The sequence below is a fragment of the Rhamphochromis sp. 'chilingali' genome (assembly GCF_963969265.1).
Source record: "Rhamphochromis sp. 'chilingali' genome assembly, chromosome: 6".
Classification (NCBI taxonomy): Eukaryota; Metazoa; Chordata; class Actinopteri; order Cichliformes; family Cichlidae; genus Rhamphochromis; species Rhamphochromis sp. 'chilingali'.
The window spans coordinates 22,497,354-22,509,263 of record NC_137933.1 but is presented as its reverse complement, the minus strand read 5'-3'; the positions used below and the strand labels follow the sequence as shown (position 1 = coordinate 22,509,263).

The following is an 11,910-nucleotide window of genomic DNA, read 5'->3' as shown; positions in this document are numbered from 1 at the left end:
GGATAAATGTCACTGTTAATTGTTTTCTGTGAGAATGAATCTGTGTTGTAACTGCGTTTCCATGGCTACAACTCCTAAGCTGCATATTCTCAGATATCCCCCAGGAACCAGACCATAGGTGAGCGTATTAACTGAAGAGACCTGACAGGATGTAATTGCATTCAGATACATATGCACCTTTAATCTTTGCCCTTTTAATCCTGCACTGGAATGACCTATGCAAATTAACGAATCTGTTTGTTTTTGTGCATATCTTTGTGCGCTGCATGGAAAGTAAAACAGCATAACGGTGGGTGAAAGATTTGCCGCAGCAGACTTGAAGTTCCCCGCTTGGATAAAACCAAGAGGAAGAATCAGCTGATGTTTGACCAGCCAGGAGATTTTTAACTGATGCCAGCAGGGCTTTCACATAACTACACATACAGTAACATCAGCCAAAAGAAGTAATGATATTCTCACAATGCGTGTAAAAAAGTAAAATAACAATGATATCAATAGTGCTTACAGATATATATTTTTTTCTATTTATGGCAAAAACACTCAAAATATGAGTATAAAAAGGTGAAAAGTAAGTATGTAACCATGACTGTTTAAAAGCAAGCAAAAAAAAGAGCACTAATGGATGGTGAAAAGGCACCCATTGCATCTAATAAACAACTGATCCTAACCTGTGCCATCAAACTAACGACAACTGAAACAAAAAGCTGAGAGCACAGGTAGGAGTTTGATTTTTAAAGTGGCACAACTTGTATAATTCCATGTATAATCACATAAAATTAGATGGCATTAGATACACTCAGTGAATAATGAACACACTACTCTTTAGTGTACTATAAATCCTTTTTTAAGATGCAGTAGAAAGTGTAGACATTAATAACCTTATTGTAAAAACTGACTCATGAGTGCTGACTGAAAATGAGTTGTGCAGCTTTATTATGTGTGCCTACTTTTTGATGTTTTTAGGATGATACCAGTAACAATTAACAGATAATCCTGGTAGAGTGGCAAACAAACTATGGCTCAAAACTATGAACAGCTTTAGGATTCTTGGACTCGTTATTATAAGGATCCACCCTGGTAAAGGAAACTCAGTAAGTACTGTGCTTATGAGAGAAACTAAAGAAAGCTCTATGTTCTAGCACCAAGTTACTGCTAACTTGTACAGACAAAAAACAGAAAGCATCCAAACTGAAAAGAGCCCCAAATAGTAGTGTGGACAGCTCAGTACCAGAAGGCTCTGCAGCAGGTGATTAAAACTGCCCAGAACATCATTAGCACCCATGCACTTATAATTGATATGTGTGCTGTCTGTGCACAGCCCAAAGGATACTAAGAGACAATACTTACTCAACCCAAAGTATCTCCCGCCATACCACCAGACTTCGGAGGAGTTTCTTTCCTCAGGCTCTGAGACTAATGAACTCATTGTCTACACTTCACCAAGAAGAATCGGTTTAGGTTTTAGGACCTAATGCTTTATTCAGTCATTTACAGTTTTCTTCTTTCTGTATGTTGGCAGCAAAAACGGACTGCAACAAATAAAGCTGAAGTTCTCAGCAACAACTTTCACCTTCCACATAATTTAAACTTGTGAAAACACTGATTAGGGCAATTCTGAAATCTGTGTGCTCTTTTTCCCCAGTTTAGAACTGTGGGTCATTAATTTCCACATTGTTTTCATGAGTTGAAACAATTTCTTTCTGTGTCTGCCAGTCAGTTGAGCCATTAACGCATATGTTTAAATGGCTCATTGTACTGCTCTTGTTCCACTCAGTATGTGTTAACAAGTAGATGTAGATATGGTGACATTTTATTCATTACAGCTTAACTGGATGTTGACAGTGATGGATGAGGTTCCATTCAGAAGCCCATGAATCAGATTAAACTGTGAAAATGAGTATTGACTGTGATGTCTGCATTCTGTTTGCTGTTACATTTTAGTAACTTCATACTGGAGCCAAATGTGCCTTCGTGGAAAGATTGTGTGCATTTTTTGTTTTTCTTTTTTGTCTTCTTTAACATCCATCAGCTGCCCCTCAACAAATTACTGATCATAATCTTATGTTACTGAGTTTAAGGAATTTAAGGAGTCAAATGTCCTAAACAAAACTAAACTGGAAGAACCAACCTTAGCTCTGGATACCACCTGTGTAGCTGAAATGTTAGACTGTGCCTCCCATGGCAGTTCCCCATTAAATACTTCGAAAACTACAAGAATGTTGAAAAAAGATTATTGAACTGATTACTAAGTAATTACTTTAATAATTTAATAACAAATATTTAACTAAATATTAATTAATATGTAATGATAACAGCTGTGTTAAGCAATCAAATATTGCCCGTAGAGAAAGGTAGCAGGTTAGATGAGATGAGCTATAAATGATAAAAATTCCAATAAGACATTTTTTTAACCTATACTCTCTACATATATATATATATATATATATACATACATACATACACACACACACACACACACACACACACACACACACACACACACACACACACACACACACACACACACACACACACTTCAGTTAAAATGTTCATATATGTAAAACAGAGTTTTCAAAATGTGTTTTTGGAACTAGTGTGAAATTTTGGGAAATGGATTATTTACAATGCAACTGAAAGTTAGACGTGACGACTTTCCTCCCTGGCATTTGGCAACAAATGTAAAGTTGCTGCAAGAAACTGCTCCAGTTACCTTGTTACAGACTGAAAATAGAAAGAGCAAAGTGTGTCCAAAGCAAAGACTCACGCCAGTTCTTAAATCTTGAGTGACCAAACCAAAAAAGTGTTTTTAATACTGTCTAAACTATAAGTTTGTGCTTTGACACTTATGAATAAATCCAGGCTGTTTCCGGTCTTTATGCTAAGCTAAGATAACTAGATCATGGTTATAGTAGATAATCAGAATCTTCTCATCTATCCCTTTCCACATCTGATTTTTGCAACCACTTTTTTAAAGAAGGCCCTTCAAATATTAATCAGAGCAGGAAATCCTCTTCTGAAGACAGAAGTTATGGCGTTTTGCCTCAGTGAAGCCCTGCCTGTCAAATCACACAGGAACAAGGAACATCTGAGACAGCTTGGGTTAATCAAAATTTAATCACAACTCAATAGCTGATTCAGTCTGAGGCTGTCATACATAGAGTGCATTAGGTTAGATCAGACACATATCTATAGTTCATCTTTCTTATACAACAATCTGACTTCAGACTGATTACTGAAAATACCCCTTGACACCCCTGACCTGAAAAATTCTCAGACAGCGCATTCATCTGAAGAAGGGAAAAAGGCTTATACTCATGAAGTCACGTCCTAGACGCTCTAATCACTTCAATCTGGTTTTAGACTCCACTCCCACATCAATGTTGAAAAAGACATCTTGTGAGTACTGGAGCAAAACTCCATTTCTATTCTTGTTCCCTAGCGCACAGATCCCCCGTCCCTCCAAACAGGAAAACGCATCACAATGGATATCCAGGTTCTGTTCTTCCACTGGATGAGCTTGTTGAAAGACTTCACTTTGTCTATGTGAACACAAAAAGCCGTGTGGTTTCATGTTATTGACAGCTGAGTTAATGTGTCATCTTTGGAGTCACGCAACTCCTAAACACTATGCTGTTCTGAGATGGTACCGAATGCTGAAAGCTGGTAACACAGAGGAGACACGAGCTTCTGTGCAGCTGCCTCACACAGTGTATCTCTGGTTACTTTGTCCATGGTCTTATCTGTCAGGAATAGAAAACAATTACACAGAGCAAGCGAAGTAGTGCTCTTCAATAGAAACTGGGGTACCTGAGTACTGCCATTCATCTTCTTCAGAGCATTTCAGCTGGAAAAAGTACACTCATTACTCGTTATTTTTCAGGATATTTTATATTTTAAAAAAAACATTTTGCAAGCCACAATTTTAGTAATAGCTAATTAAAATGTGCATATTATACACTGACCTGATACATAAATACTAAACTACAGGTTACAACTCTGAGCTGGCATTTTAACCCTTGTATGGTGTTCGGGTCTGTGAGACCCATGTTCAGTTTTTGTCAAAAGAAAAATTAAACAATTAATTATTTTTTCACGTGTAAATGTGTTGTGTCTTTCCACTCACTCCACTTGATTATAACTGATTTATTTATAACATTTTATATAAAAGAAAAACGAGAAGCACATTAATTCATAAATGTGATCTAACAAAGGTGAAGGGAAAAAATTAACCATGTTTGCTGTTCATATGTCTTGTAATTGGGATGAAGTAAACATCTGTTGAGTAATTTAACATAAAATTGTTTGATAGTGTTAATTTGGAAAGCCAAAACTCTAGCGGGTCCACCAGACCCATGAACACTGGCTGAGTAACAAAAATACGAACACCACACAAGGGTTAAATGCAGTGCACCATGTTGTTCCTAATAACACGCTGAAAACTGCGGCAAATTAAATGGAAAAATCTGTATGATGTGTGTCTGAATATCCAGCAGCACAGCTACAGATAAAGCTAAAGAGCAATACTAATTTGATCTGTAACAGTGGCTCAATTAAGTTAGAAGACATCCTTCTCATCTTTCATTTGCATCCTTTTTGGATTTCATTTTCATGTTTTCATTTGTTTGATGTTCAAAGCTCCAAACAAATGTTCTGACCTAGATGCAAAATTAATCATTTCTAGCAAACAGCATCTGTCAAGCAGATGGAGAGCACTGATCTAATGGTATGTGCTGCAAAAAGAGAGAAGCACATTTCTATGACCACCTGACTCTGAACTTATCCAGGGTACACACACCACACAACAAGCTATAATCCCCTGTATATTGCAGGAGAAAATCCATCAATAGCCTTTTTCTGAATGTCCTTACAGAACTCAATTAGATGAGGTCCGGGAAAACAGATTGCTTGCCATATTGAAACTCTGAAATAGGCTTCTATCTGACAACTTTGCGGTATTTACTTTTTGAACCACTTCTCGGTTCAGTCCATGTAATCATAAAACAGTACCGCATTACCAGTTGTTATAATCTTGTCAAAGCCACTCTCCTTTCACAAACTAACAGAGAAACAAATGTTGCATGTTTTTATTAAGAGTAAAAAGAGAAAATATTTTCACTCTTAGATATGGTAAATGGCCTGTATTTGTATAGCGCTTTTCTAGTCCCTAAGGACCCCAAAGCGCTTTACACAACCTGTCATCCACCCATTCACACACTGGTGATGGCAAGCTACAATGTAGCCACAGCCACCCTGGGGCGCACTGACAGAGGTGAGGCTGCCGGACACTGGCGCCACCGGGCCCTCTGACCACCACCAGTAGGCAACGGGTGAAGTGTCTTGCCCAAGGACACAACAACCGAGACTGTCCAAGCCGGGGCTCGAACCGGCAACCTTCCAATTACAAGGCGAACTCCCAACTCTTGAGCCACGATCGCCACTAATAGATAGATAGATAGATATAGACAGAGGCATGTATAACTCATTTTTAAGAATACACAGCTGGTTCTGAGCTGAGATGCTTCCTAGATGATGCTTAATTGCATTGACTAGAATGAATATTTATTAAAAGCTAGACATTTTAAATTAAATAAGAAAGAAAAGCATTTCTTTGTGCCCCCCTCTCCCTGTTAATGCCCTACCTGGCCCCCTGGCAAAGCTTTGCTAGACCCGCCCCTGCACAGTTACCAGCTGTCAGCTACTTAGAAAAGGATCCTGGTGTTATTTGTCTCTCAGAAACAGTTCATAACTTCCCTTCAACTCATTCATGTCACCTAAAAGGTAAACCTGTTTCTCCATCACCTGTTCAGCTCTGATGATTCAGTAAGGACATCTCCTGGTTTCATCTTCATGTTTCCCTCTCACCACATATCCAAACCGATATCATGACCAGCAGCTTTTACAGCTGTGGCTCCAGCAAACATCAGCTGATACTAGAAATTAATATTAAATAAATTCTAACAACAGCTGATCAAGCTTAAACGTGCTGCTGCTGTTGTTTAGCTTGACATTTGCTGCTTTCCTCTTTCTGGCGCACAGTGGGCGATAAACAAACAAGACAGACGGGACTTGCGTCAGAAAAGCTGATCATTGATCAGTTTCATGATTGAAGTAGCAACAGGAGAGGGAGGGGGAGAGAATGAAAGAAGAGGCAGCTGTGCAGCGTAAAGAAGCAGAATAACTCCAGCTTTGTGTCTTTTTCATGTGTTCCTTTTCAGCTCAATACGAAGCGTGTAATATTTTCTCTGAATACGAGACAATTACATTTTTTACAGGACGGTTGGCAACTCTACTAACGAACCTTATGAATAAAATAAAGTTCACTATCAGTAACATCATAGCACCCACCCAGCAGTATATAAACTCGGACGATCTGATTTCCTCGTGTCAGCATTGTTCCCACATCATCATAATTAATGTTGTTCCAGGTTCAACATGGCAAGTGACCAATCACCTTCTTGTGACGTCATTCCTTTGCGACTTCGAAATACCCGCCTTCGAGTATTTCGAAATACAAGTGAAGAAGCGAGAAACCGCCGCCTGTCCGCCGAATTTGAAGTCAATTTAGGATACTTTCCTTTAATAAACGGTAAGCATTATACATATGTTCCTCACTTGGCTTGCTGTTTGTTTGCTAGTGATAGGCTACTTGACGACAGCATTAGCTAACCAGTGTTCTCTAGACCAGCGTTCCCCAACTTTTTGGGTGTTTCGTGGTCCGGGGGTTGGGTCAGGCAAAATTGCAGTAGCTTCCCTGATCATTTTACAAACATAAGTGAAGAGAATCTGGACTAAAAGGCCTAGACTTATGGTTGTGTGCTGAATCTATGAATCAAACTATCACCTGGAAACATAATTAACTGGTCCATAGCTGTGAAACTGGACATGAGTTCTTGATTCTATGGAGATTAACAGTAATCCAGAAATTTACAAATTTGTCCTGGTACATCGCGTAAATGTTGTCCCAGGGACATCGCGTAAATGTTGTCCCAGGGACATCGCGTAAATGTTGTCCCAGGGACATCGCGTAAATGTTGTCCCTGGGACATCGGGTAAATGTTGTCCCTGGGACATCGCGTAAATGTTGTCCCTGGGACATCGCGTAGATGTTGTCCCTGGGACATCGTGTAGATGTTGTCCCTGGGACATCGTGTAGATGTTGTCCCTGGGACATCGCGTAAATGTTGTCCCTGGGACATCGCGTAAATGTTGTCCCAGGGACATCGCGTAAATGTTGTCCCAGGGACATCGCGTAAATGTTGTCCCAGGGACATCGCGTAAATGTTGTCCCTGGGACATCGCGTAAATGTTGTCCCTGGGACATCGCGTAGATGTTGTCCCTGGGACATCGTGTGATAGCTTGTTAATAATGGAATGAAAATTATTGATTGTTATTAACTTGTGAAAAAGAAGTGTAACAAATCCACATGTTATGTTCTTACACCCTTACAGAAACTGTGACTCCTTCACAATGTCAGGTAAATGTCAACTCATGTTGAATAATCAACCAATCAAGCCTTTTATTATCACATGCAATGTTACACGTACAACTGCAATGAAAATTTCACCCCCTTCTGACCATACATATATTGCTTAAACATCACATTGGGAAGACAGGTCGGAAACAGTTAGGAAGGTCAGAAAACAATTAAATTAATAGATGAGGGGAGAGGAGGAGAAAAAAGAACTACAACCAGACAAAGCTCCTAGAAGACTGAAATGGATGATGGTTGCAGCATGCAAAAAGAAAATGATATCTGTTGACTACAGCATATGCTTTCTCACAGATTACCTTGTGGGAGTAGCTGGACCAAACTCTATTGGTATTTCAAGTTTGAAATCCCTGTTTGACCAGACTAACATTTCAGATGAGGTACCTCTTGACATAAAAATCCTTTTATGTTGTCATAAAACTAATGTTAAATTCTGCTTTAAATACACTTTATTGTACAATTTACTTAATGAATCGTATTCCTTAGTTCTGTTTTTATTTATATGTATTTATTTATTTGTTTTATAAGGTAATAGATGGCCTAATCTATTTGCAGTGTGAGGTATGTTGAAAAGCTTTTTTGATCATAATGACATAGCATGTTTACGTTTTTTGTAATGTATTTGAAAACATAGGTGTATTTATGTTATTTTTATAGAATTTCCCTCACATTTATCCAATACCAAGCCAAATCACTGGAAAAATTTTGGATGGGTCCACAAGAGCACAAAGTGCATACTTTTTGAAGGTATGACTTGGACTGTGGTAACTATGTTCTTATCACAAAGGGTTTATAAGTTGCCACTATAAACAAACAGCATTTTCCAAAATTGAAGCCTTGTCAGAAGAACCTGAAAAATACCTTTCTGAAACCTTTTCTGTGTAAAGACTTGCTCAAAAGCAATGCACACAGATTAAAACATTTCTGTCTTGGCCAACTGATAAAGAACACCAAAAATTGAGTGGTGCGTGTTGAGTCTGTGGTCTTGATTTGTTTTGTACACACTATAGAAATTAATTAATGTAAACAAAAAATGACACTTTCTATATGTTTGTGTATCTGCAGAATTAATTACAAGTCTCACCTGACAAGCTTTCGCAGTTTTGCAGTGTCATTCTTGACAGAAAAACATACTTGTCACATTCTTTTTATTTCCAGAAAAACATCTTTCAGATTTATGAGAAATTGATTGGAGCCTGTCTGGAAAACGGCAGCCACTGGACCTTGTTTGTAAGTTGCACAGATTTTGCACTCTCTCTTGTGCATGATACTTTTCAGTGTCCCTCATTAGGAAAGCTCAAGGCCCAAGCCTACCATATCCATCTTTTTACAAAACAGTTTTGTGATATACCCAAGAGGACCATAGTCTATATGAATTCATTTGGCGAGTCGGAGGTCAGAAAAAGTGCGGTGTTGAAAAACTGGAGGTAATTAATTAACATATTTAACATATTTAATTTAATTGAAATCATTACCGAACGTGGTTATTGATTTCTCTATATGCTTTTTATTTGTAATAACTGCGATCTCTCAACTCATTTGCTTCAGCAAGAGGCTGCGCTGGAGAGTGGACCTTGTCACATGTGAGCCACCCACATCAACAGGATGGGAACTCATGTGGAGTGCATGTCATAATGGTACTGAAAACTATAGCTTTAACCTATATAAGTAATGTTCACATTTTTGCCTATTCAGTTTTTAAAGCCTTAGAGGCAGGATGGTAAAATCTCAATTTTTTTTGTAGATTGAACCATTTCAGCAGTAATGCTTTGCTTTGGTTGCTCTGTTTTTTTTGTGTGTTTTTTTTCTCGGGGGGGTTAAAAACAAACAAACATTTCTTTGTTAATCTAATTCTTTTTGCTCTTTTTTTTTTTTTTTTTTCGTCAATTATTAGTTTGCCCAATCTCTCATTGACGGTAAAACACAAGTGGAGGAGTACAACACTGAAGTCACAAAGCTCAGGTCCCGACTTTGCCACTACTTATTTTCCTCAATAGGTAAAGATAAAATTAGCCGCCTTCTTTTTCTCTAACATTGGAAAATGTAACTTGTACTTAAACAAATTATATTTTGCAGATCGAACTAGGAAGTGCAGTCAGTGCTGGTGTGTGATTGCAGCCAAAGACCGGGTACACTATGACATGTCCTTAGCCATATAGATTGTTTATATAATGGACTTTGTTCATTTGTTTTTTGTTTGTTTATTTCTTCTTCTTCTTCTTCTTCTTCTTTTTTTTTTTTTTAATTCACAGGTGCAGTGCCAGAAATGTGGTGCCTACAAGCACATGCGTTGTTCAAAGTCTGGTTGTGGCATCTGTATCTTCTGTGAGAGTAAGTCACAATATAACTAAACAATGTCCAAAAATGTTTAAAGTGAAATTTTTTTTCGTAATTTTGCCTTTGCACACCAGGACTGTGTTATTAAAGTGGATGTTTCAAGATCCAGTTTTTACACAAAACTATTTTAGACATAACTGTGTCGTATTGTGGGGATTTCTCTTCACAATTAAATTGATATAGTGCTGTTTATATCATTCTTCTTTATGTAACAGCACAGTGCAGCACAGCAGAGGGAAAGGAGTTGTGCAGCATAGTAGGTGGCTATACAGGAGGAGCAATAGAAGTAGCCAGTGAAGAATGTCATCAGGGAAAGCATCAGGCAGCGAATGACAAAGGAAAAGTTCCTAAGGGAGAGAACATCTGCAGCAAATCGACAAGTAACAGTGAGATAGGAAGACTGACAGTCAGAGATGAAGGTACACAGACTGAAAGAGATGAAGGTACACAGACTGAAGACAACGAAAAAGAAGCAGAAGTATACAGCACAAGTCTGAGTACAGATAATGCTGCTGCTGATGATGTTGACAGGATCGATGCAGATACAGAATTCCAAACTGATTCAGAAGGAACTAGTACAGTTTACAGAGTGCATGGTCGCTTATCTGTACCAAAAAAGAAAACCTACACAATAACAGAAGACGAGATCAAGCGCAGAATCAACGCAGAGAACATGTCAGTTCATGTTTTCAGAGGTTTGATTGGGGTAGGTATACATTTCGTGATTTTGATGTCACCTGAAATAAATCCGGGTTACTCGTATCAATGAAGTGACAATGTGGCTGGAAGTTGTGCATTTGCTGCAACATATACACAATTACACCATGTAAACAAAAGCATTTAACTTTGTGCGCGTGTGTGTGTCTCTCTCTGCTCTTTTGGTGTTTGCACTTTTTCTTTTTTAGGGCCGTAAAGCCAAACTGCCCGCAATGATTCTTGACAGGCCTAAGAAGGCCAAAACTAAAGTAACAGTGTTTAGTGTTCTGAGTGAAGAGGAGGCTGGGGAGCTAGCCCTCGGGTTTGCCGGAAGATTGGCCTGCGATGTCACAACAGACATGGTCTGTAAAGGCATCGACCATTCAAGTGCTGATATGACAAAGTAAGTTAGTAAAACAGTATGAAAGTTGTATCTTTTTTGGTATTATTTGTCATTTCCCCGTATTTGGGTTATTGGTGTAACATTGTTAATCTTACTTTCTAATAACAGACAGACTCTTCTCAAAATCCAACACAACCTTAAACAGGAACTGACTGATTCCTCAACCTTCAGTTTGCTGACACACACCTTTGGCCCCGCTGCACTGGATTCTGTCATTTCATTCCTGTGTGAAAAACTTGATCTTGTCTCTTAAATAATGAAACCTTTTGTGACTTTTGTTTGTTCTGTAAATCAGAATCTTGAAAATTGTTCATTGTTGTTCTAAGTTTGTGTTAACTATTTGGCAAAAATGATTGGTTCCTAATCCAAACAGCATAATGACTGTTCTAACACACATCTTAAAAATGCTACAAAGAAAGAAAATTATCACATATGTTTCAATATGAATGTAATTGTGTCACACTCGGTTTGTAGTAGCTTTCCTGTTTTATTTTGAGTTTTGGTATGTTTACACTGTTATTTTTATTTCCCGTGTGTTCGTCTTCCCTTATTAGTTTTACTGTATTTAGTTAGTCTGATTTAATAACTTATAATTATTTACTTTCCAGTGTGTATATATGCTCCTCGTTTGGATTATTGTTTGTTTGAGTTCTGCCTGTCTTTTCTATTAAAGATTTGGACTTTTGGACTATTAGTGGACCTCGTAGGTTTTTATTCTGTGCAATTGGTAATTGACTGGGTTTAATTTAGTGGCCTGGAAAACAGGCCGGAGGGGTCTGGTCATTTTAACCCCCTAAGACCCGAAATCTTCCATGGCATGCATTTTTAATTTCTCTTTGATATTTGGGCCGATTGGAACCCGATGAATGTAAAAAGAAAGAATTACCAGGTTTTGTTTGTTTTTTTTTTTTTACCTAATTTTTGTTTCTGAGAAAAATGAGAGCCACATGAGGACATTCATTTGAAATTTCGATAGAACAGTTG

At 38.1% G+C, this 11,910-nt stretch overlaps 1 protein-coding gene across 2 annotated transcripts; it reads left to right on the top strand.

Moving 5' to 3' along the window:
- Positions 1–6,372: 6,372 nt before the first annotated feature.
- LOC308398827 (uncharacterized protein) lies at positions 6,373–11,789 on the top strand. 2 transcript variants are annotated; one of them, XM_080885653.1, is made up of 13 exons: positions 6,375–6,586; positions 7,450–7,475; positions 7,785–7,870; positions 8,019–8,051; positions 8,148–8,237; positions 8,649–8,720; positions 8,829–8,917; positions 9,043–9,127; positions 9,385–9,487; positions 9,567–9,594; positions 9,743–9,821; positions 10,733–10,926; positions 11,035–11,789. In XM_080885653.1, the coding sequence occupies exons 2-13, from the start codon at positions 7,469–7,471 to the stop codon at positions 11,177–11,179; spliced, it is 1,011 nt and encodes a 336-aa protein (XP_080741779.1). In that variant the 5' UTR covers positions 6,375–6,586; positions 7,450–7,468; the 3' UTR covers positions 11,180–11,789. The 2 variants fall into 2 exon arrangements, with proteins under 2 accessions (XP_080741780.1, XP_080741779.1); XM_080885654.1 differs by lacking the exon at positions 11,035–11,789 and having other exon boundaries at positions 6,373–6,586; positions 9,567–9,619; positions 10,733–10,871.
- Positions 11,790–11,910: the final 121 nt, after the last annotated feature.

Coding starts and splice junctions, on each gene's coding strand:
- LOC308398827 (XM_080885653.1), top strand. Junction 9,488..9,566: donor CTACTTATTTTCCTCAATAG/GTAAAGATAAAA, acceptor TATATTTTGCAG/ATCGAACTAGGAAGTGCAGT. Junction 9,822..10,732: donor CATCTGTATCTTCTGTGAGA/GTAAGTCACAAT, acceptor TTTCTTTTTTAG/GGCCGTAAAGCCAAACTGCC.